This window comes from Sceloporus occidentalis, unplaced genomic scaffold (assembly GCF_023333645.1).
Source record: "Sceloporus occidentalis isolate IW3139 unplaced genomic scaffold, rSceOcc1.0.p SCAF_2, whole genome shotgun sequence".
NCBI lineage: Eukaryota > Metazoa > Chordata > Lepidosauria > Squamata > Phrynosomatidae > Sceloporus > Sceloporus occidentalis.
Window position 1 is genome coordinate 117,320,584 of NW_028316982.1, and position 26,771 is coordinate 117,347,354.

Genomic DNA, 26,771 nt, shown 5'->3' on the forward strand with positions numbered 1-26,771 from the left:
ATAAGCCAATTGCCCCCAACAAGCTGGGTACTCATTTTACTGACCTAAGAAAAGATGGAAGGCTGAGTGGACCTTGGAGCACTGCCTGGGATAAATCTCACAACCTTGTGGCTGCAGTACTGGCATTTAACCATGCGCCACCAAGGCTCCCTAAAGTAAGTGGAGAATCACTTCAGCATGAAGCTGGATAACAGTAGAATACAGTATTTTGTATAAAATAATTGGCACTGTCAAAAATGTTCACTACATAGGATGAAGGAGAAAGGATAAGGCTGCAAGTTCTCTTCAGAAAAGTACAACTTTCAAAGTTATTGCACACTGAAGAATTCAAACCACACAATTAAAAACTGAGCAATTATTAATTACCTGAAACTTCTCCCTTTTCTCCATATGTGCATATGCACACAAGAGCATATGCATGTGTGTACAGGCCTACATAACTTATTTCATTTCCTCATCCTTAAGGAGCCCTAAATATTTAACTGGTAGGGTTTGGGTTCCTGTCAGGTGAAGATGATAAAACGTGTGCAAATGATTAGAATGTTATACATATTATTTTAACAGAAAAGGGTATGATTTATTTAGCTTTCTTACCTGATTTCCCCCTTTGAATTAATTGTGGCTGATAACTTTATTAGCTTCCGTAGCAGCTCATCAATCCCTCTGGCGTGAATTTTACAAAGTGGAAGAAATCTGATATTTTGCAGAGTTCCCTGTCTGCCTAATCCCTTGGCTAGTACATCAGGGCAATTTTACAATGTTATTTAAGCAGAGAACAATGCTTAAAAGCTTAACAATCAGCCCTAGCTAATTTAGAAGGCTCTACAGAAGGTCCCATGAGTAGATGTCTTGTGTAAGGAGAAGATCATATTGTCCTTTGCATCTCTCCCTTGGGTAGGGAGGGGGAAAGCCTCCTACCAGTACTTTAATGAGCTATAGCTGGGGAGTACTCTATTTATTTATTTATGTGATATTAAATGATGACTCACAGAAAGCCAAATTAGTATAAATGCTTCTTGATTAATACAGCTAGGCTAGTACATTTTCCCATTATCCCTATTTTGTTAGGATGAGGGCTGTACAATGCCACGTCTGAGGTACCAAGAGTCCACTTCCTCATACCTTCTCATGAGACAACATATAATATAGAATGGCAACCAAACTGTGGAGGGATGGGTATAAATGCCACAACATGGTACTATGGGGAAAGCTATTTAAATATATTTCACCACTTACAATAGAAAGGTAGGGTTCCTTTTCAATAATACAATATTGTGTGCAGTAACATGTATATGATTTTGCTGTTCTTCTTATGCTGGTGTCAAGGATGTGTGGCCCCCCAGATGTTGCTGGATTCCAACTCCGATCCAATCCAGACCATGGGTAATAATCAGGGATTATGGGAATGGGAGCCTAACAACACCTGACAGGACACACATCCCTCTCATGTTTCTGACAACAACCTTGTATAGTAAGCCAGTATTACTCACCCATGGAGATGAGAGGCTAAGGCTGAGAATGAGTTTCAAGGCCATTCAGTAAGTTCAGGAAAGAGGAAAGATCAGAACCAAATAGAAATTTACAGTTCACCCTGTTAATCTGCTACATCAGGTTTAATGATATACATTATTTCTTTGGAATAATTCTATTCTTATTCTTATTCTATCTAATCGTAGAGTCTCTGGGACTGTTCTGAATGCATTGTTGTGGTTAACTGTCCTTAAGTTGACTTTGACTCATGGCGACCCTGTGACTGAGACATCTCCAAGACTCACTGCCCTCTACCTCTTTGCTCAGGTCTTGCAGATTCAGGCCCATGACCTCCCTAACTGAGTTTATCCATCTGGCATGTGGTCTTCTGCTGCCTTCCATCTTTACCAGCATCATTATCTTTTCTAATGATTCCAATTCAGTTTCCTGAAGATATGAAGATTCTCTATATAGTGTCTGGCACAGAATACAAGAGCTAGCATCCCGCCTGAGTGAGTGAGCGAACAAGGCAAGAGCAGTGGGGAGGGACTGCAGTGCAAGGAAGGGTGAAAGCTACACACAGTCACACTCATACACCAAGCCACCAGTGGTGGGACAGGCGATACTCATGAGAGACACAGAGATAGACTTCAGGCATGGGAAACCACCCTGATAGGAGGTCACGTCCGAGGGGCGAGGAAATTGTGGGTGGGGCGCACATGACAAGAGTGTCCTTCGGGGACCGTCTGTACTGGGCCATCAAGAAGTTTTTTCTTTGTTTTTCTCAACCTGCACTTTCATAATGTCAGAACTTTGGGCGACTGAAGAAATGAATTGAAGGGACAGCCCCCCCACCAAAAGCCCTTTTCCCTGTGTGCATGCAAACACATGCAGAGATAAAGAGAAAAAGACTCAACAGTCCCTGTTAAACCCAATCTCGCTGAGGCTGCTGTCACACACATGCACACTCTCTCATGGCTCACTGGGTGCATGTGTGCAATCTTCCCCCTCCCTTGCTTGAGTGAGTGAGCAAGTGAGTAACAGAACTTGCATGGAGCAGCGTGCAGCAAAACCACCGGTGTGATATTCTCTCCATCCTATACCCACTATGGCGTAATGCAAGGAAGTAGTGGCGGTGCTTACTCTCCTCCTTTTCTCTGTTTTTACTCTCTCATTCCTCTCAGCATCTTTTCCAAGAACTCCTATCAGAATTATCTAGGCATCTCATCTTCAGTCAACATGATCCAAACATCCATATGCCTCTTTTACTTCCCAAGCTGTCAAAAAAAATCAGTGATATTCAAGAACAAAATAAGGCCCCGCGCAATTTGATTTCGCTGGAAAAACAACATTTCGTCTGCTCTGAAAACTTTAGGTTTTCCTGAGTGCTTTTTATGTAGAGAAGTTTACTCATTTGGATTGGAATGTGTTTCTGAAAATTTAGATGTCTTTTAAAGGATCCTTTTCACACCATTTTTCTATTTCAAGGCTCTGAGGCCTGTTTGGCACTTATCAGAAGGAAGAAACAACCATTACAAATTCCCAACAATTTACATCTACCGATTTCATTTTTGACCAGCAACAAATCGTCTTCCACACTGAGATATTAGCACTTACTCTTTTAGCATCTGCAGCAAGCACACTGAATAATACAATTCTTTGGGCTTTTTTTTCTATAATAGTAAGGCCTGATGTTTGGAGCAAAACAGGAAAAATTGATTTAGGTGATCTCATCATACAGGAAAGCAACTGTCCCATTTTTTACTTAGATATTCAGTATTCAGGATAACATCCCCAGGGAAAAGGCTAGTATGCTGAAGCCTCTTCAAAATGTAATCCGAATGAATAAAAATGGGTTCTTACATATTTTAGATTCATGAAGACTGATGTGGATTGTGTTAGATCAATTTGTTCTTCAAAAAAGGTAGTAGATTAACCGAGGGAAAGTATGTTCTATCCTGCTTTGAATCTTACCTCTTCTTAATGTAAAGTTTAGTGTAGCATTTTGTGTATATGTGAAAATACATTATGCTAGTTTGTTAATATTTCCTTGGGGGATTTAAGAGGTATGGTGGGGCTTCTCAGCCAGTTATGTTGGCAAGTCATTTAAGGTTTTATTAAAATTACTGTGTGTTTTTTCCACACTAACATAGCTATTTTAATTTTGGACATATATGTATTGGTACCCCAAGCCCTGCAACTAGGCTAGACTCGGGGGTGAAGCAGACCAACACAATATATGGGCTTGGGAGGGGGCATGGCATTTAGATGATGCACGCTCCAATGCTGCTCCCAAGCTGACTTCATGCCACCCACCTGCCCACTTGGAGGGTAATGTTGCAGTGCTCTGGTGGTGCAGCATTTATACGCCGCACACGGCAGGATCTCAAAAAAAGCCCCAAAGCCGGCTTTTTGATGGTTCAAAAGGGAGCAGCTTTCTGCCGCTTCTTTTTGAGCATGCAAATAGCTGAATCGGGACTGCAGCATGCTCAATCTAGCATTCAAAGAGGTGACATCAAGCTGCCCCTTCAGGGCCATCTGTTTTAGCCTTATATTTACTTTCTCTGACATTTTTGCTGCAGCCCAATTTCCTTTTGTTTTTTCTTATGTATACCATTTCCCACCTGCCTGTTTTTCCCTTCCCATCATTTCAATTCAGAATGGCCACTCATGTTCCATTGTCTTGAGCATGAGAATACAGAAGATGCCTTTGATAATTAATGTTGCAGCCTAATGTTTCCAAATAAGGAACAGGGCAAAGTTGTGTGCATTTTCACCAAATTCCTGTAGGGAAAGACTGAGCTGTTTTTTTTCTGATCAGTTTGCATGTTGCAACTTTTCTCCTCTGTGTAGTTCCAGGGCATGCATATTTCTCCCACTACTCTCTAGTAGTGTCCTTCTGCTTTCATGACTCCTTCCCTATTCTCTTTTTCTAAAATCTTCTCCTTTCATGTGCTCTCCCTTCAGCCTGCACCTCTTCTTTTCTGGGCGTTTTGTCTACTGTATCTCATCTTTTCCAGGATCAAACCAGATCAATTTGAACAGCCAGGGGACCCTTCTGCCTGTCATTTATCGGTTCACCACCATTTATAGATGGTGTGTTCTGGTAAATATCTTTACCAGTTTAATTTTTTTTGTAAATTAACAGTGAAATTCTGTAAACCAGAATAGGTACTATTGAGGGAATCAAGCCTCCATTAATAAGAAAAAAAATCAGTGGTCAAGTACAAATGTGGATATAACCTTTAGGAATACATCCAAATATACAGGGTAACTGTTGATCTGGAATCTGCGAAATGTATAACACCTGCCCCCCAGAATAAAGGCAGCCACAGAACAAACTGCAACATGATGAAAAATTGTCATCTCATACAATTAAAAACCCTTTGCTTTCTATCTTTAAAGATGATTACCCTGCCCCACTACCTTATGTCTATTTGTGTGTGTGTGTGTAATACACACACACACACACACACACAGCTTATGTTAGGTGTTTTCCAAAAAAGAGACAATAAGCAGCAAGAACAGGTTAAATGATGACCAAGCCAAGAATACATGTCAAAAGAGAACAGCAAGACTGGAACTCAATAGATATTGGCTTTTCATGCATTAGGACTCAATGCCTCTGACCACAATCGTTTTTCTAAAGGACAGTTATCCTGTTTAAAGTTAATGACAAAAAAGTAATTTACTCTAGTACAGGCTTTTAGGTTGCAGTAATTCCACATGTAGCACATAGCCAGGTTTTAGACACAGAAGGATTCTGCCACCCACCACAAAAAAGAAAAACAAACAAACAAACAAACAAACAAACAACAAGAACAAACCATACACACACGCACACACACACACACATACATAAAAAGAAAACTCACATCATGGAAATCCAGTCTGGTGCCAGGCTTAACATGAGATACTTAGCTTTAAATAATTCTATATCATATTTGGTATTTCTGTTAACAAAATGCTGTTGCTGTTTTTTAAATACTATCCTCTCACTAAATCTTGACTTCTAAATACGCTCCTTTTTACTGTCTACAAATCTCAGTGTATTAAATAGAGAAGTTGTTAGCAAATTAATACAGCAAAGCAAAATGCAAAGCCCACAGAGATTTAGTCAATCATAAAAGAAAATCTGTCTATGTGCCATATCCCCAGACAGATTGAAAATAACTTAGGAAACAAACCACTTCAATAAACAAAGCAAGTAAACACTGTTTGTTTTTTAAAGTTAAATGCTACTAATATTACATTACATAACACTGAGCATGTGCGGATAGCGAAGCAGAAAGAAAGGGAAAACAAGAGAAGCCTGGCTCACCAGCCACCAGCATGTTATAAAAACACAGATCTGGCCACTAAAAATGGAAATAATAAGAAAAGTGAAGGCTAGTGAAAGGAAAAAAATAATAATTCCTGGATGCATTTTTAGAAGAAACTTTCAAATTGCTTCTCAAAGGTTCAAATTTTTGTTGTTGTTTACCTATGTAATGCTTACCTGATCTGGTTGTTTCATTTTACATGGACAAATTGTTAATTTTGTATAATTTGTTGAAATATGCTGAACTGCTTTTCTTTTTGGGATGTAGGAACCTAGTCCTATTCTTTTCGTATTATTATTTATGCCTCTGGTACCATATTTTGTATTAAAGAAGTAATGTCCAAGAACACAACTACTTCATTAACTAAGGAATGCCTGTATTGAATATAAACAGAACCCTTGCATACAAAAAGCTAGACAACTTGCTCCTTAACATGGTGGCTTAAAGTGCAAAGAGATTTTTTAAAACAACAAAAATGACAACCGCATGATGCAAACTTCAGACATGGAGTGCCTTCACATCTAGTTGCACAGACCTCATATAGTACCATATACCACTTTGAATGGCTGAATTGACTTGTTACTTTTGTGATTAGAAACTACGCTTGCTCAGTTTTTAGCACCACACACACACACGTGCACCTACAGGTAATGATACACAAACAACACATATACAAATATATACAGAGAGAATTTACATCTCACAACAATTTCAAATAGTACAATCCCAAATACTACATATTCCTGTAAAGTGGCATAATCCAAATGTCCATGTCTGAATGTGACAAACCTGAAAGGAAAGAGCAAGATGGGACTGTATGCCATATCCTTCGCTTGGCAATACTGTCCTGGCAATATCAGAGCAATGGGTAGCTTTAAAGTCTGTCTTTGGCCTGTTACAGACTGCCAAAATAAAGCTGCTTCAGGTCTCTTTGGAGGTGTGCTGTTTAAATGATGCATGCATCCTAAGAATCCGGAAGCTGCACAAAGCTGCACTCCAGTGCTTAGGAATGGAGTGTGGCTTTGGCGCGACCTCCGGACTCTTAGGACCCATGCATCATTTAAATAGCATACCTCCAAAGAGACCCGAAGCAGCTTTATTTTGGTAGTCTGTAACAGGACTTTGATTTTATCTAGAGAAAGCTGAACATTCGTCTTGTTCATTTAAGGACCTTTAATGAAAAACAGTTACTAAAAGTTACTAAAAGTGTTGGAAAACCTTTGTGATCTTTCCACAAGTCAGACAGACTTAAACCTCTATCAGAAAGAAAGAAAGAGAGTGAGTGGTGCTTACCTGAAGACAGCAACGGAGCAAGATGTGTCAAAAAGTGGTTCTGTTTTTTCTTGTACCCCATTAGCAGTGGCAATGTATTTCATTTACACCAGGTCAAAAAGTAGGGGGGGGGGGGGGGAGGATGAAGAATCCTAGTCTTTTGGTAGAAACTCTGTCCTTAACAGTTATATAGATACATATATACATACAAGCATATATAGAATTGCATTCCTACATTATAAATAGGTTTGAGAAATGCACAAATACTTACACAGATCATTCCTACATCAAAAAATACTTCTTAAATGGAAAAGAAAACTAGTAAGAGAAGTTTGGTCTTCAGAGAAGACAAGCAGTTTCAGAAGTATATCCACAGAAACTGGTACTTTACCCCTTCAAATGTTAAAATCAGAGTGGCATGCAAAGTGACCCTTGTGTGCCTTAAACATTAACGTGGAAAGAAGCCATAAATCTGCCAAATAATTGCAATGAAGGAAAGACTGTATTAGAAGGAAGGGTAGGATGGATATTTCTTTCCTACAGGAAGTACAAGGCCTATCCCTCTTGAGCAGGACATAAATGGCATTGAAGTGGCTAACAAGGTGAGCAATGACTTATGTTTAGGGAAGTCTTGAGCTGAACTCTCATTTTAGACATAAGTTTGGCTTCAAGGCAATACTCTCTTTAGACCATTTCTGTCCATGAACAATAATACCCATCTATGCTATAGGATTGTTCCAAGGACTACTGAAACAGTGTATGAGAGATACTATGAAAGCTCAAAACACACTACAGTCTTTGACTGTGATGGCAAGTCTGCCATGAAGCACCTTAAAACCCCTGCTTCCATTAACTTCTTAAAACTTCCTAAATGTATACATTTTAAAAAATGAAAAAAGGTCTCAAGTAACATTGGAAGCTCAGAGCCAGTGTGGTGAAGGGTTTAAGTGTTGGACTAGGACACTGGGAGACCAGGATTTGAATCCCTGCTTGAGCACGGAAACTCACTAAGTGACCTTAGGCAAGTCACACACACTCAGCCTCAGAGGAAGGCATCCATTGCTCTGAACAAATTCAGCCAGGAGAACACTGTGGCAAGGGGGCGCTGGAAGTCAGAAATGACTTGAAGGCACGCAACAAGAACATTGGAAGTCACAACCTTGTTCTGTGTGACACTCTTGACGTGCCACATATTTTTAAAGGGATAAAGTTCCAATATTGATCAAGGTCAAATTGGGCTGATGTATGAGCTGAGCAAAAGGAAAGAAAGGACTGCGGTTTCTACTATCAAATGTCTCCTGTCGAGCCACTGATCTAGGTGAAGATTCATTTGCTGCACAACCCACAAAAGAACTTTCTCTGCACAATTTTGCCTTGAAGCCACTCCTCCCTCCTTTCCTCTCCCACTTCCTCTTTGCCTGCAGAGATATCGAACAATGTCTTTCTCCAACAAAGCTTTCTGTGTGATCTCATCCTCTATTCAGTCCCCTGGTCTGGCCTCCTGTTTTCCCTCCTGCCAAGAGCAAAACAGCTTCCAAGCATACCACTGAGCTCTTTCTGTAAAACTGTCTTTAAGTTTAGCAAGTTTATGTCTTTTAATCCCCACCCTGCTCCAAATAATTCTCTTTACACATCCCTTGAAACCACCGTATTTCATTATGCATCACTTTTGATTGTTGAGAGATAAAGGCAGCAACTGCTCATGTTTTTTGAGTAAGCTGGGCTGGAGGAAATGTATCTCGCCTGGGGGAGACGCATGGATTTACTATCCCAGCGCTACAGAGGAAACACAAACAGAGGATGTGGAAGTGACTTTCACTTCTGCTGTCACTACTCTTGTGTTGTTGTTGTTGTTAACTGCCCTCAAATCAATTTCAACCCACTGTGACCCTGTGGATGAGACATCTCCAAGACTCCCTGTCCTCCACTATTCTGCTTAGTTCCTGTAAACTCATACCTGTGACCTCCCTAATAGAGTCAATCCATCTAGCATGCAGCCTTCCTCTCTTTCTACTTCCCTCCACCTTTCCTTGCATTACTGTTTTTTCCAATGTGTCATGCCTTCTCATGATGTGTCTGAAATATGACAACCCAAGTTTGCTCATCTTGGCTTCCAGTGAGATTTCCAAGGAAATTACTCTTGTGTATAGACTCCTAACGTTGGGTCTCTAGGCACACAAAAACATGGACAGCCAAAGTATGAAAGCTAGTAGTACTGTTCTCAGGGCTATTTACAGCATGGAGGGCCAACTGAGGGCCAAGCTCCAAGGTAAGGAATTTTCTGGGAACCATGAAAGGGGGAAAAAGACCCAAGCAAGCAGAAGGCAAGAACATGGAACTGAAAGGGAGCAGACTGGAAGATACTGAGGGAACAGGCATGCTGGGAGGTGGAAAGCAATGGCCATTTTTCAAAGCTTGCTATCAAAGACTCAAATCTGAGTTAGAAGAATGTACAGCTGTGCCAGGAATTACAAACCCACTATGGGGAGAAAGTGGCTTATTGGATCTGGCAAGAAAATGAGATTTCTACTTTTTCTATTCTGCAGGGTTAGGTGGACCATGGACAACACAGTCAAAGCTCTCCCAACCCTCAGAAAATTAGAGTTTATCGCACAGGGCCCTGGAACGTTGTGCGTTACAAAAGGGGCCGGGATGGTGCTGGAATGAGTGGGGGACTTATCTTACTGCACACAAAAGTCTCCATTCCATTTCCTTCCGTTCCGTTCCCCATCCGTCCCACAGGAGGTGATTTTTGAGAACTGTTCAGTAACCGTTCTCAACAATTGCCTCCTGTGGGACGGATGGGGAACGAATCGGAAGGGAGAGGAACGGAATGGAGACTTTTGTGTGCAGTAAAATGCGTCCCCCACTTGTTCCACACTCATTCCCAGCTCCTTTCGTTCCGTTCCCAATCCATCTCGGTGTGATAAACTTCAGTGTATTAACTAAGAATGCGGAGTCCAGAATGGGGAGCCACCATGAAATTTAAGGATGCATCTGCACTGCAGGAAAGGCAATCATAATACAATCCTATCTTAGGGGAAAATTTTCAGCATTTTAACAGATATTGTAAAATATATGGTGCCCTTTGAATGCTTCTATGGGCTCAGTATTATTCTCAGAGAAAGAAATGCCAATCCTTCACAGAGCATAGCAGGCCACATGGAGCAAAACAGACACAACTTTATTACATACTTCCTATTTTAGGACCGTACTCTAATTTTCAAATAGTTGCTCATACCACTTGACTCTCTCCATAGGTGTTCTTAAAAACAATTCAAGTTAACCACACTTTGAGCAAATCACACGCTGTCATCATCAGGGGAAGGCAATGGCAAGCCTCCTCTGAACAAATCCCCATTCCAGCCCCTATGATAGGTTAGCTTTAGGGTTTCCATAAATGGGAAATGCCCTGAAGGCACACAACAAAGAATTAGCTAACCTAAACAAACAAAACTTTAAAAGCAAGACTTTAAAGACCATGTTAGCAGCAAGTATGGCCTTACAAAGGAATTATTGCTCTAAATTGTGATGGTCCTTGAACCTAAATGTGGGAGACTATTCTTTTTGGATCATCTCTTCAAGCCTCATTGGTAGGTGCTTTGTCTCACATTCCTAAGATAAAACATTCTTCATCATGGCACTCATTTGTCAGACTCTCGCATAGAAATAGTGAGAAATTCTTTTTTTAAACAAGCTATTTAGTTCTAAAGTCTGAAATCAAAATCCTGCTTGTGCAAGTATTGAAATGAAGAATTACAAATCAATCTGTTTGCTTATATACACACACACCACCCTCTAAATGGGTATAAAATGCTGTGTTGGTGCTGGGAGCTGACACTGAACCCTCTGGAACAAAAGAAAAGTCATCTGGCTGTTTTTAAAAATCTCAAGAACTACAGCAACAAATATAGCAGCCAACAGCAACATTAACCCAATTTGAAAACTGGAAAAATACACTCTTTTAAAATGTTTAATAAAAGCCTGTACTTCACTATCATGTGTGAAGTGCCTCTAACAGAGCAAACTGGTAAAACAAATATATGATAGCAAATAGGATTAAAAACTTGAAAAAATGGCGGGTTGTAAAACGGAGCTTATCCCTTTAAAAAGAGCATAGCAAACCTCAAACAACAGTTTCACTAAGCAGATGTTTAGAGATATGAAGCCTGTGGAGAGTTCATTAGATGGGTATAGCTGCACTTACTTTGCTTTAGAAAATTCTGAACATGACAACCAGAGTTGAATTGTAAGAAATTCCTAGAGAAAGCTACGCAAAAGCACAATATGTAACAATCATAACGGTTTTTTAATTAAACAAACCTGTATGCGTATATCACAATAAACACTTGAGCTCCACTTTGGAAATAATAGCATAAATCCAGTTGCTAGACCCAATAAGAGAAGACCTAAGGATTCACTAGGATTTACACAACTGTTGGATTACCATTCAGCAACTGATTTAATGGGGCTACTCTACTAAGAATTGGATTTAAAACAATAGCAGCTGGTCTGGTATAGTGGTTTAAGTATTGGATAGGAGACAGGTTCGACTAGTAGACAGGGCCTGGATCCCGCTAAGCCATGTAAACCCACTGATGAACTTGGAGAAGTCACACTCTCTCAGTTTCAGAGGACAGCAAAGGCAAGCCTCCTCTGAACAAATCTTGCCAGGAAAACCCCATGATAGATTAAATTTAGGGTCCTTGTAAATTAGAAACGAAGGCACACAACAATAACAAAATACAAATCTGCGCTTGCAATTTAAGTTCAGAAGTTAGAATTTCACTTTTAAAAAGTAAGTCATTAGTCACAGCTCTCTCATACCGTTTGTTAGTTTTACTAACAAATCTTTTGGCCATGCCATGTTAATTTATAGTAACTTCATTAAAATGCTCTGATAGCATCCCAAAATAAATATTTTTAAAGTTACGTGCAAATGTTATTTGTTGTGGGGGTGGGACCCCTCTCCCATCATTGTGTGGGTAAGTGATACTGTTAACACTTATTATTGCCCCCCCCCCCGCCTCCAGCAGTGTATTAAAAGTAACATTACAACATCATGTTTTGTAAGATGTTACCTCTAAGCTCTGCTTACCTCCGAAAACTAATACAGGCAGCAAAAGACATTTGCAAAGAAGAACTGACAAGGGAGAAGGACCATCAATTCTTTCTCATGAGTCTTTGTACCACTACTCCCACTCCCCACAGACTTGGATTCAGACATAAAGGTACACTGCAATTAGCTGAAAACACCATTCTAGTCTTGCTTGTGATGCAGTCATGAAGGAGGGAAGGGACGGTGAATGAAATTAAAGCTTATGCTGTTAACACTGAGCTGTTGGTTAGCATACTATTTAAATCTGGCCAGTGCTCCACTACAACTAACTAGCAAACATATATTTAGGAAACAAGTATTTGCCAGTGAAATTAGCATTTCTCTCTGGATATGATTTTATGAGGATAAATTGTTATAGATAACAAGCATCTGGCCAGTAGTTCAAATCTCAACACCCAAAAGATCCTCAAGTCAAAGCTCTACCAGAAACAAATATGAGAGAGCCACCTAGACAGCTAAAGACTTCACTGACATTTTTCCCATACAGACACCAATATTGTCACAGAAGCCTCTCCATTTATAATTGTCTCAACAGAGAAGGGACTTGTCACTTTAATACCATGGATACATTCACCTCCCCACATCCTTGTATCTGATGTGTAATATACTCATTCACAAAAAGAGATATGCAGCTTTTGCAACATGACATTGTATTTCACGCATGCTATGTGAAATAGGTTTAAATGCACACCAGATTCCCCATTCAAAAGCACAGAATATAGGCAATACAAAAGATAAATTAATCATTGTTGTAAACATCTGCTGGCTTTCATCACAAATCCCTTGGTACTATTTTTAAACCCATTGCAGACATTTATTTATAATAAAAACTTCTGTATTGATATAGAAAGTCACAGGATGTCTGTTCTTCTGGGATTCATTTTACTGCAGTGGAAATGTGAAGGGAATCTCTGTCTGAGTGGTATATATACCCACCTCTCCCCTCCATTTCTCTGGACAGGAGTTCTATGAAATGCCAGCAAGGAGAAGCCTGAGGAACAATGCCAGTCAAAGGCAGGTATTTCATTTCAGTACCTGACACAAGTGATACTAGCATAAATGACAGAACCCTAATCACTTCTCTCAGAAGAGCAAAGCACATGGCAAAGTGTGTTAAGGTTCTTCCCAGCCACAGGCCAATTCTAGAAAGAAAACCAGTTATTCCTACCAGCAGATTTTGGTGTGAACTTGTCCCTGTTGGCTGCACAAACCGCCAGCAGCCTATATCCAAGATCCAGGTCAAAGCCTTGCTGTGCTGCCACTCTGCTAACAACCTGAGAAAAAAGAAGAAAGGTCATCGTTCACTGAAAGTTAACTGTATAATCAACACTTGTTTCTGCAACTAGTCTGTGGTAGCATTTACAATATACACATAATTCAAAAGAGCATTATGATTCATATTGCACTTTTCATGATATACGTTATTATGTAATTAATGCCTATCTCATTTAACTCCAACAATCCCATGGAGCAAGTCACTGCACTTCCCATTTGCAGAATATGGAAATGAAGCGGGTAAGGAGAAGGAGAAAGATTTGGCACAGCCTCATCCAGATTGGCTAGGACTTGAGGTCATATCCAAGCCCTTCACAATTTATCCAGTGGAAGACACTTTCTTTCACAGCTTCTATAGCAGAGTATAAACTACCATGGTTTAAAGTACACAAACTATGAAAGAACTGGAGACAGTTGTTGCATATGTTACTGCATTTGAGACTGATTTTAACTACCAGACTACTTCAGAGAATGGTATTATCCAGTTTACACATAGATTTTTCAACTCAGTATTGAGACAGACAGACAGACAGGCAGGCAGGCAGGCAGACAAACCGACCGACTGACCGAGAAAAACAGAGAGTTCAGTCAGATCAGGGATAAACATAAAATTAGTGCTGTGCAAGGTTACATGCAAGTTTCTATCCAAAGAAGATTGGAGATGGGCTCTCTGATGCTGGGCAGACATTGTCTTATACAAACAAGCCCAAGCATTCATATGCATTGTAGGGCACATTGCCTGTGCCCTACAATGACAGTCAGATTTGTGATTCAGAAATTCTATTGTTGCATGAAGACTAAGAGCATTTGTACAAAGGAGGGGAATATTGTTGATTGATTTCTATGGCTTGCCATGAAAGAATGATACAACTTTCTCAAAGCAACAGTTTTACAATTCAGAGCACTATCTTTAGGTGGCCTGTGCTCTGACTATTCTCCAGCTCATAGCTAATTAGATCATTAGAACCTCCAGAATCTAAAAAATAACCTCAATTAATGCACATTACAAATATACTACAGTATATCTGTATTATATTTATGTGTTGTGCCAAAGACTAAGAATAAGATACCTGCTGTTCAGTGGGTTATTCCCCCTCCCCCATTAATTTAGCACTAACCCTTATTTTCATTTAGGAGTACAACTCAAGAAATAAATGGGAGAGATGGCTAGTCACCCCTCCTTCAATAGAGAAAGCCCTTGATCAATTAAACAGAGTGCTCATTATAATGCAATTATCTGTGCCCAACAATGGCTAGCCATAAAACAATGATATAGAACAGAAAGGGAAACAAAGATATGTGATAACCTATAAATGCTAATGAAATTTCCTCTTTGGTGTTAACAAGTCAGCACAATTGCCTGGTGCTTATTAATCCAACCTGCCCTCCAGTAGACACTTTTCCTGATTAACAACAAAGTATCACATGAGTGATACTGGGAAGGAGGGATGGCTAGGTAATCTGTTGCAATTAAAAAATTAAAAGCTAAACAATTTCAGGGGAAACTGATGTCAAAAAGTAATTCCAATAGCACATGAATACTCTCCTATTTCAGCTACTAATGGGAGCTTATACAGTTTATGTTGTGTGCTGGTTTAGGATCAGATCTGATTTGTTATTATTTAAGTTATCACAAAATTATTTTTGGTTTAATCTACTTGGATTTCAGAAGATCTTGCAGCTGTCCTAAGCATCCAAGTGGAAGCAAGACAAAAGGAACAATATATCTGGTGGCCTCCGCGGCTTGCAGTGCCATTTATTACCTCTAGCCACTGAATATGCCAGTTATGGCCATTCCTTGATTGGGATACACTAGCGACAGTGTTCCAGATATTGGTAGCCCCAAGACTAACTATTTGTGTTCTACATGGCTGCCCTAAAGACAGATCTGGAAGCAATAGTTGGTGCAGAATGCTTCCGATAGACTTCTGAATAGGAATACATCCCAGAAGGAACTGCACTGTTTATTTATTTGTTATCAGGCCAAAGTTTTGTTCCTAGTTTATAAAGCCCAAATCAACTTAGGGCTTTATAACTAGTGATGACTCAAAGAGGTGGGCCAAGACACCAACTCGAGATTTTTTTAAACTACTATTATTTTAAACTGCTTGCTTCTTCTTGAATCATTATTTTTTTAATGGCATCCATGCATATTATGCTCTGTTCTTTTGCACTAGTTACTAAGTTTGGGGACAATGCACAATGTCACACTTGAGGCCTGTGATTCTCAATATAGAGAGAAAATATCAGAATAGGTTTTAATTTTTTGTCCTAAGAGCAGAAGAAAAAACAGCATTGTTAGGCTTAATCCAAGTTGTTCAGGGTCACAAAAATCACACCACTGTTTACTAAAGAGTATGAAAAACTATGTTTCGCCACACTTTTGTATATAAATCAAGCTTCACATTACATCTACAGACACACAGGAAGCTGCCTTATTTCATTTAGGGCAGCACTGACTACAGAAGTGGTGACTGTGGTCTTCCTGATGGTGTTGGATTACAATTTCTATCATCCATACTCATTGATCATGCTGGATAGGTCTGATTGAAACTGTAGTCTGACAGGATCAGGAAGGCCACAGGTTATCCTGTTTGTCCCTGACTGGCAGTGGCTCTGCTGAGTGTTACATAGCAGCTCTTTCCACCACTATCTGGAAACAGCAAAACCTGGACCTGGGTCCTTCCTCATACAGAGCATATGCTCTGTCACTGAGCTACAGCCCTACTGTAGTCTACAATTAATTTAATTCAACCAATGTGCTGCAACCTAACTCAATTAAACTAGTGGAAAAGTTGGCAGCTGATGCCAAAAAGAATGTGCTATTTGCTGCTTTATGAGATCAGAACCCTTAAAACATCCTTATAAAAATGGTTTGCTCTCATTATTCTGCACTTAAAGGATGGCTGGCCTTACCATTAAAGCTAGGAAAGATAACTGGAGCCAAATCTGGCATGTAGCATAGGCCACAAATCCAATGCCTCCTCCCTTTCTCTCATGCACTTTTCTATTTCCTCACAAGCAAAGACATAGACTAGCAAAGAGCTCTCTAACTGTGATGTCAAAGGCTTTCACGGCCAGCATCTATAGTTTTCTGTGGGTTTTTCTGAGCTATGGCTGCATTCTGGAAGAATTTGTTTCTGATGTTTCACCTGCAGCTGAGGCTGTCGTCTTCAAAGCTTGGTGGCATGGAAGTCCATGGAGGATATATGGGTCCCACAGGTATATATACCCCACACACATCCATGTCACCAACCTCTTAAGATGCCAGCCACAGTTGCAGGTAAAATGTCAGGAATAAATTCTTCCAGAATACGGCCACATAGCCTGAAAAACCCACAGAAAAGTATAATTTTCTAAATCACTTCCTATGCACACACATCCACAGTCACACATCTAGCATGAACAACATGGGGCATTCAGGTAAAGTTCTGCCTCTTCCTCTCATTCATCCCCATCTGCCAACTCTGCACTAGCTGATCTAAGACATCAGCCAAGTGAGATTGATTGATTGATTGACTGAATGAATGAATGTGAACAACTGGCTTCGCAGATGGTGCCGCCGAGAAGGATTTGGATTCTTCGATCATGGGCTGCGGTTCCATGAGGAGGGACTTCTTGCAACAGACGGGTTGCATCTCACGCCAGTTGGAAGAAATGTTTTTGCCAACAGTCTCAAGAACTTGATCAGGAGAGCTTTAAACTGAGTTCCGAGGGGAAGGGAGACAATATTAAGGAAGGCGAAAGGGATGGCGAAAATAGTCAAACTGTCACAGAGGAAACAAGGCAAACAGTGCAAGGACCCAACAGTGGGAGGCAAAAAAACTTGCACAGGCAGCAAGTAAAAGGGAACCATGGTCTGCGATGTCTCTACACTAATGCACAGAGCATGGGAAATAAGCAGGATGAACTCGAACTCCTAGTACAACAAAGCAAATATGATATAATAGGCATCACTGAAACCTGGTGGGATGAGTCTCATGATTGGAATGTGAAAATAGAGGGGTATAACCTTTTTAAGAGAAATAGGCCAAACAAGAAAGGAGGAGGAATAGCACTATATGTCAGAGATATTTACACCAGTGAAGAGATCCTGGACATCAATCATGGAAGCCAGGTGGAGAGCATCTGGATAAGAATCAAAGGGGAGGGAAACAACAAGGATGTTACAGTGGGAGTCTACTACAGACCCCCAAGTCAGACTGAGGAATTGGATGATGCCTTTCTAGAACAGATGACCACACACTCAGAAAGGAGAGATGTAGTAGTGATGGGCGACTTCAACTACCCTGATATTTGCTGGAAGTCAAACTCAGCAAAATCCTCAAGGTCTAGCAAATTCCTCATTTGCCTGGAAGGCAATTTCATGGTCCAAAAGGTGGAAGAGGCAACAAGGGGGTCAGCTATTTTAGATCTGATCCTAACCAACAAGGATGACTTGGTTAATGGGGTGTAAGTGGTGGGATCATTAGGTGGAAGTGACCATGTTCTCCTGGAGTTTGTAATACAGTGGAAAGGAGAAGCCAGGCATAGTCAGACACGCATCCTAGACTTTAGGAGAGCGAATTTCAGTAAACTTAGAGAAGTATTGAGGGCGATTCCATGGTCAGAAATACTAAAAGATAAAGGAGTTCAGGATGGATGGGAGTTTCTCAAAAGAGAGATACTGAAGGCACAATTTCAAACAGTTCCAGTGAGAAAGAAAAATGGGAGGTGTCTCAAGAAACCAGGATGGATGACTAAGGAACTTTCAACTGAGCTAAGTTTGAAACGGAACATGTATAAGAAATGGAAAAAGGGGGAAATCACAAAAAAGGAATTCAAAGAAATAGCAGGCATGTGTAGGGGTAAAGTCAGAAAAGCTAAAGCGCAGAATGAACTCAGGCTTGCTAGAGAGGTTAAGAACAATAAAAAGGGCTTTTTTGGATATGTCCACAGCAAAAGGAAGAAGAAGGAAACGGTAGGGCCACTGCGTGGAGAAGATGGCAAAATGCTAACAGAAGACAGAGAAAAGGCAGAATTACTCAACACCTTCTTTGCCTCAGTCTTCTCAGAAAAGGCAAAGGGTGCTCAACCTGAGGATAATGGAGCAGAGGACAGAATAGGGGAATTTCAGCACAGAATAAGTAAAGAGATAGTAGAGGAACACCTTATTAATCTAAATGAATTTAAGTCTCCGGGACCAGATGAACTCCATCCAAGGGTATTAAAAGAACTGGCAAATGTAATATCGGAGCCATTGGCAATAATCTTTGAAAACTCCTGGAGAACAGGAGAGATCCCAGCTGACTGGAGGAGGGCAAACGTTGTCCCCATCTTCAAAAAGGGAAAAAAAGAGGATCCCAACAATTATCGTCCAGTTAGTCTGACATCAGTTCTAGGAAAGATTCTGGAGCAGATCATTAAACAGAGAGTCTGTGAACATCTAGAAGGCAATGCCATAATCACAAAAAGTCAACATGGGTTTCAGAGAAACAAGTCATGCCAGACAAACCTAATCTCTTTCTTTGATAAAATTACCAGCTTGGTAGATGAAGGGAATGCTGTGGATATAGTATATCTTGATTTCAGTAAGGCCTTTGACAAGGTTTCCCATGACATTCTTGCAAACAAGCTTGTAAAATGTGGGCTAGACAAAGGAACTGTTAAATGGATCTGTAATTGGTTGACCGGCCGAACCCAAAGGGTGCTCAACAATGGCTCCTTTTCATCCTGGAGAGAAGTGACCAGTGGGGTCCCACAGGGCTCTGTCCTGGGCCCAGTGCTATTCAACATCTTTATCAATGACCTGGATGACAGAATTGGGAGCATACTTATCAAATTTGCAGATGACACCAAATTAGGAGGAATAGCTAATACCCCAGAGGACAGGATCAAGATTCAAAATGACCTGAATAGACTAGAAAGCTGGGCCAAAGCTAACAAAATGAAATTCAACACAGAGAAATGTAAGGTATTGCACTTAGGGCGGAAAAATAAAATGCACAGATATAGGATGGGTGACACCTGGCTGAATGAAACTACGTGTGAAAGGGATCTAGGAGTCCAAGTAGACCACAAGTTGAACATGAGTGAACAGTGTGATGCGGCAGCTAAAAAGGCCAATGCTATTTTAGGCTGCATCAATAGAAGTATAGTGTCTAGATCAAGAGAAGTAATAGTGCCACTGTATTCTGCTCTGGTCAGGCCCCACCTAGAATATTGTGTCCAGTTCTGGGCACCACAATTCAGAAAGGACATTGAGAAACTGGAGCGTGTCCAAAGGAGGGCGACAAAAATGGTGAAGGGTCTGGAAACCATGCCCTATGAGGAACGACTTAGGGAGCTGGGGATGTTTAGCCTGGAGAAAAGAAGGTTAAGAGGTGATATGATAGCCCTGTTTAAATATTTGAAAGGATGTCATATTGAAGAGGGAGCAAGCTTGTTCTCTGCTGCTCCAGAGAACAGGACCCGGAACAATGGATGCAAGCTACAGGAAAAGAGATTCCACCTGAACATTAGGAGGAACTTCCTGACAGTAAGGGCTGTTCGACAGTGGAATGCACTCCCTCGGAAGGTGATAGAGTCTCCTTCCTTGGAGGTCTTTAAACAGAGGCTGGATGGCCATCTGTCAGGGATGCTTTGAATTGGATTTCCTGCATGGCAGGGGGTTGGACTGGATGGCCCTAGTGGTCTCTTCCAACTCTATGATTCTATGATTCTATGAATGAACAAGAAGCTGCAGTGCTTGTATTGTCATTCATGCAAGGGAAGGCAGGATTACTGTGCCCCTTCCCCTTAGCTGGAGTGCAAGCAAATCAGTGGGCATGGCCAATTTTGATGAACTTAGTTTAAGTCTGAAGACATCTCCTAAAAACGGTTGAAAGGGGGACATTAAACTAATGACTGCAAGATGCACTGCACATGCTCCTGTTAGCTAGGCTCTATAGCAGTGGTCCCCAAACTGTGCTCTTTGAGGGATCTTGGACTTCAGCTCCCAGAATCACAGACTATTGGCCAATATGGCTGAGGCTTCTGGGAGCTGAAGTCCAAAATCTCTTAAAGGGCACAGTTTGGGGACCACTGTTCTACAGGGAAGGAAGTCTATGTGGTCTGGATCAAAGATCGCAGATTAAGAAGCCATGCCAAGAAGCTAGTGAAGGGTGGGTACAAAAAAGGACAAGGCAAGAAGAGGAATATAGACAGACAATAAAGAGGAGGATCAAAGTATGCAAGTGGCAATGTATACCTGGCTTGTTATACAGTCAAGGAATTTTCAGAAAGGGAATATCTGGGTAAGGACAGGAGGAGGCAAGCTTGAGTTATAACAGAGGGGCAAGGACACAGCTGAGTAAAAGCTACTTGTGTTTAAGAGATTCATTGAGCCTAACAAACAGGGTGAGTTCAAACTCCAATTCCAAATGGTTTGGCATTCAAGTCCTCCCTGTGGTACTTATCCCAACAGAAGAAAACAGTAAGTTGCAAATGGAGATGGGGCTGACATGGAGTTCTGATAGCATGAAATTGCACCAAGAAATCAATCATCTATTGCCCCGTGTGTGTGTGTGTGTGTGTGTGTGTGTGATGGTGACCCTAAGGTGAACCTAGCTCAGGGTTTTCTTGACAGGTTTCTTCAGAGTGGGTTTGCCCTTGCCATCCTCTGAGGCTGAGAGACTGTAACTTGCTCAAGGTCCTCCAGTCAGTTTCATGGCCAAGCAGGGATTTGAGCCTTGCTCTCCAGTCATAATTCAAATGCTCAAACCACTATACCACTCTGGCTCTCATTCTGTGGAGGAAAAACAAACTTCTCTCCCCCCCCCCCCCCACTGCAACCTGCAAAGAACAATTTCTCTGTTTTGACTGACAATTACAAAAGGATCACTTACTATGACTTGCTCTGCATCCCTTGCCACACTCTCACGTTGCTAGGATAATTTCTCTCTTAACCTAGCTCTCTGGCTAATCAAAAGATTCGTAACTGCTCATTACAAAACTCTGCTTTGAATTATGGTTGCACTTCTCAGGAAATCGTTTAACTGGCAGAAAGTGGCGTGTGCATACCCCCCCTGCTGGCATCGGAATGAATTTTCCCCCATTCAACTTTGCTGCTTCTCAGCGACTGAAACATGTTAACTGGCTGCAACCTCAGACTGTTATGTGTTTAGGAATCTGCTGGTGCTTGAATCTATTCAAGTATTTATTTATATCCTATTTTTCTATACGCAGCGCAGAATCAAAAGAAGTATCTACCAAAAGAACAAGAGTGTTAAAATACACAGTGAAACTAAAAAGAATAGGACTATACTGGAATAATGTAAAGGTGGGAGAGTAATGAAAACAGGGCAGATTGGATGGTCATTTTCATTTTTCCTTTTGAGACTCCCTTATCTGACATTCCAAAATCTGAAATACTCCAAAATTGTCCACATGGGTTGATGGGATAGTGACACCTTTGCTTTCTGATGGTTCAATGTACACAAAATTTGTTTCATATACAAAATTATTACAAATATTGTGTGTAAAATTACCTTCAGGCAATGTGTATAAGGTATACGTGAAACATAAATGAATTTCATGTCTTGACTCGGATCCCACTCTCAAGATATCTCCTTATGTATATAGAAATATTTCAAACTCCCCCTCCCCAATCCCAAATCCAAAATATTTATGGTCCCAAGCATTTTGGATAAGGGATACTCACCCTGTACAAATAGTTATTAATAATGACCGAGTAACAAGGGACAGAAAACTCAGGTACTTTTCCTGTCAAGGATAAGATGGGGGGATAATGAAAGAGGAATACTAGGATCTCATACCAACTGCTTATTGATCAGTAACCGCAGTTTCCTGACCATTCCCCTAAACTAGACATTGTTGGATCCATGCTACATTTAATTTAAAAAAAAAAAAACTAAAAAAGGAAAGAGTAAAAAAATACACATGAATGGCACAAGAATGGACATACCGTCAAACAGCCCATCAGACTCTGTTCAAAGGGCCTCTGAAATGCTCTTGGATCCCCACACCAATCCAGGAGTTCTGTAGCAGCATTGTGAAAGTTGGCAGGATTCTGTAAGTGCTGAGGGAGAAAGAGGAAATTAAATATAATTAGGTAAATACATGCTCTCTTGACTAAATGTGTTTTATATTAGGTATTTTATAGGTACAGCTGGCATAGGTTATACATAGCATCTAATTATCTCTCCCACTGATGTGTATACTAAAAAACATAACCAACAGCAATGGCTTACCATTCAAGTGTAGCGATTTGACCTGGCTGAATGCCAACCATTCTGGCTTTGGCAACTGGACCCCAATAGTGTTACTAATATCTACTTGGCCTCACCGTTCAGAAAATTACATTGTTTGTTTGTGAGTAAAACCCTTCCTTTCTAAGATCAGTAACAAGGAATCAAGGAGCCTGAACTACATGTTCCAACTCTCATCACTTCTACATGTATAGTACAGTGGAGCCTTGTTATACGCTGGGGTTTGGTTCCATGATCTCCCGTGTATAACAAAATCCATGTATGCTCAAGTCCCATTGAATATAATGACATAGCAAAATGGTGTCCCTTATAAAAAATGGAAAATCGAGGTTTGATAATTGAAATTTATCCTTTTTTTGAACATTTTCAAACCGTGGATGCTTGAATCTGTGTATAAAAAATCAGTGTATAAGAAGGGCCAACTGTGCATGTTCATCTTCTGCAAATGATATAAGCCTCGTGTAGTTGCAACATACAAATCAGCTTGAACCCACACTTCTCATTTCATATACAGATTGTGATCCTTAGTACTGATCATATTGTTTATCAATTGCCTACTGTGTTTCTTAGCCAGCATGGTGCAACATGACTGATAAGATCTGGGTTTCCATTCCTACTCAGGCATGCCGTAAGTTAGGGAATGGACTTTAGCCACTTTTTCTCAGAGTAATCAGCGTTAGAGGATTATTGTGAAGGTAAAATGTGGAAGAAAATCCCAGTTACACTGTTTTGAGCTTCATGGATGAAGGAAAGAATAGGACTGTGATTTGAAAAAAATATATTATAAATTTCAATAATTATGGAACTTCCTCTTGGTAGATATCTGATTTTCCCCTTTACTATTGTCACTTAGGTGCTAGATAAAAAAACATTTATTTGTGTGAGTGTTTGGTGAATAAGCAAGTGTTTAGTTCCTGATCCTACCCGATGCAGTTTTTTCATGCACTGCTGGCCCTTCTTATACACAGATTTTTTTAATACACTGATTCAAGCATCCACGGTTTGAAAAAGTTCAAAAAAAAGTATAATTTTTAAATATCAAACCTTGGTTTTCCATTTTTTATACAGAACACCCTTTTGCTATGTCATTATATTTAATAGGACGTGAGCATACACGGCTTTTGTTATCCACGGGGGATCTTGGAACCCAACCCCAGCGTATAACAAGGGTCCACTATATTTATGATCACAGAATTATTATTTTAAAGGGTTATGGATTACACAGTGTTTTATGTAAACTGTCAGCTATCTTGAGTTGCTTCTGAGGAAAGGTATGATATAACCAAAAGAGTGGGACAAGTAAATTGAAGGTTTCACAAAACAATAAGAAATAGAGGTAACATTTCTGCACCCATGGATGTAAATGATAACCGAGCATACTGAAGATTATAGAAGAAGGATCACACAACTCTTCCACCCTCAGCAGTAAGAAGAATTTATCTCCTATTATGCCTTGGAGGAAGAAGTGAATTTGTCCCTGATGGAAACATGCCGAGCTAATGCATTCTTTACTATCTCATTCTCAGTGGGACTGACCAAATCACAGCCATGTTCTGCAGAGTTCAATTTCTGCCCTTTTACATCAAAGTACTCTTACCATGAAAATGATCAAGAAATTTAAGGGGTGGAAAGGATTTTGCCCTTAAATCGCTACATAATTTGCTTTTAAATCCCTTGAGAAAAGATCACTGTGATGGATGTTTATATTTCATCATTTTTTCCTATCTAAGCATTTTCTACAAGGACTTAGCATTCACCTTACTAGCTAATGTTCTATATATGCCTATGGTGCTCTTACAGTAAATGCAAATATAATAATACATACACTAACAGAGAGATATATTACACTATAGGGGCTATCAGTGCAACTGAAGTAGAAACCTGAGTAATATAGTTCCAGGAAGATTCAACGCTCTCGAAAAACAATACCCAGTATTCTTTGGGAAAAACTATGACACTGAGAAAAATCATGACATAAATTAATAAAATGTGTGTTTTTTTTAAAGCTAGTATAGACATACACTAGAATGGCTCTAGAATCACATCACAGCCTCCTCACCACCATTTATTAAGGTGTTCCAAGAAAGGAAAATCTACTTAATGTATGCTGCTGTTTCTTTCTGTCAAAACTCAAAAGAGGGCTGGGAAAAGTGAGAAAAATGGAATGTTTAATTTATTTTCCTTTACACTTTACTGTGATACACTTTAAGTGCAGTAATGTAACACAGATTTGAGCCACAATTTAATTGGTTTGATTGCTAGAAGAACCCGCCTTCAGTCTTAATGCAATTGGATTTTTTTAACAGGGTGAAACTTTTCACAAACTTTGCCTTCTCTGTTTGAAATATGAAGAAAATAATATCAACCTCCATTAGTGGGATGCTCTAAAGATAACTGAAATAAGGTATACAAACTATTTGAACATATATGTTTTATTTGACTGCGATAACTACAAATGTTTGTGTTGCAATATAAAAGAAACATTTGAACAAACCAGTGCAACTTGACTATGCAACAGGGTGGGAATCATATGATGCATGGCCCAAAAGTGATCTGGAGACTCCTGCATGGCCTTAAGGGCTTTTCTACTTTCCCACTCACAAACAAGCCTCTCTCCACTCATCTCTCCATCTCAGTTCCATTTATATGTAATTTAAAAACAGTTAAGGAGTTAATTTTTCCATTACTTCACTCTTGTGAGAAAACATTAATATGCACTCTACTCGAAAGTGAATTACTTGAAACTCCATCTTCAACATGGTGTGTTTCTGTTTGTAGTACTGATGGACTAGAATAGGACCAAGATGTAGATGTTTTGAAGATATCCAAGGACAAAAACAGATATCATTTAGAGCAGATAGGATTCAGGGAGACTAGTGCCTCCAGATGAGTTCACCTTCCAAGGTAGCATGCAGTTGTAGAGGCATCTGTGGGGTTCAGAAACAAAGGCCTATGGAAATGTACCTCAAGTATGTACGCACCAAGTTCTGAGAACATGATAAAAGCATCCACTTTTGTTGACAAAAATTTGAAAGTCATCTTAGCAGGAGGTGGCGAACCTAATTGTATTCAGACAATGAAGTCTGAGATGTGTGGCAAGAGACACTTATCCAGGCAGAGAAGACAACAGAGATGATATCACATGCCAGCACGTTTTAGATTCTGCACAAGAGCAGGAACAGTTCACAATGAAGAGCACTCAGGATTCAAGTTCTCTCATCAAGGCACACAAGAACGACAGCAATGATAGGGAAACAAAATAATCACAACATAGGCTTTCTGTTTAGTTTGATTTGCTGCTGGAGAAAATAAGTGCAGAATCTTAATTTAGGATAATGCATATTTTAGGGGGGATTTTCTTTTCCTTTTCTTTGAAACATGTCAGACTCTGAAGACACCGAACTAATTTGCCACATCTTAACTGCTCCTCAAAAGACATGTCATGCAAATATGGCCTGTTTGAGTAGCAAGCTACTTAACTATGCTAAACAAGTTATTGCATTTATTTATGGGATGTCGTGCCAAATTATAAAGGCTGACTCAAGCTGCCTGTTTGTTTTGCCCAGTTACATCTGCTCTGTTTCTTGCTTTAATTGAACTGCTAAACAGCAACATAACTAATGATGTGAGTGCTGAACAAATGCGTTTGCATTTACGTCAATCAAAGGTCACCTAGGGCCCCTTCATATTTTGCTGCAGTGGCAGTGGAAGCTACTTTCCATGATGTATGTCAATGCTTGGCAATCCAGAACCAAATGTATTGAATCAATAATGTTGAGTAGAAAGGTCCTGTGTGCTTAGCCCCACATATGACACATTTCATCTGACACATATTCATATGCCTTTGTAAGTTGATGTCAAAGGTAAGGAGCTCCCATGGTGCTGTGATAATATATGAAGGGATCCACAGTGCCACCAAAATGTGGCACTATGGATGTCAAAAAGTCGCCAGACCACCAGTCAAATGTAATGCAGATTGTTAATTGTTTGCTAAGTGCTACATCTTTGCCAATTCATTCTTCAAGGAATCAATGAGTAATTTGAGCTGTTTTCTTTCCGTCCTAA

The 26,771-nt window shown here is 40.1% G+C and overlaps 1 protein-coding gene across 5 annotated transcripts in view; it reads right to left on the minus strand.

Annotated features, from left to right (window-relative positions):
* Nucleotides 1-26,771, minus strand: part of ZMIZ1 (zinc finger MIZ-type containing 1) — a 455,177-nt gene that overhangs the window by 144,416 nt on the left and 283,990 nt on the right. For all 5 annotated transcript variants that reach the window (XM_089510695.1, XM_089510694.1, XM_089510693.1 and 2 more), the window contains exons 6-7: nt 22,403-22,516; nt 13,352-13,457 (exon numbers count right to left, since the gene is read on the minus strand). In XM_089510695.1, coding sequence (XP_089366821.1) covers nt 13,352-13,457; nt 22,403-22,516 — 220 coding nt within the window. The remainder of the gene's footprint in view (nt 1-13,351; nt 13,458-22,402; nt 22,517-26,771) is intronic.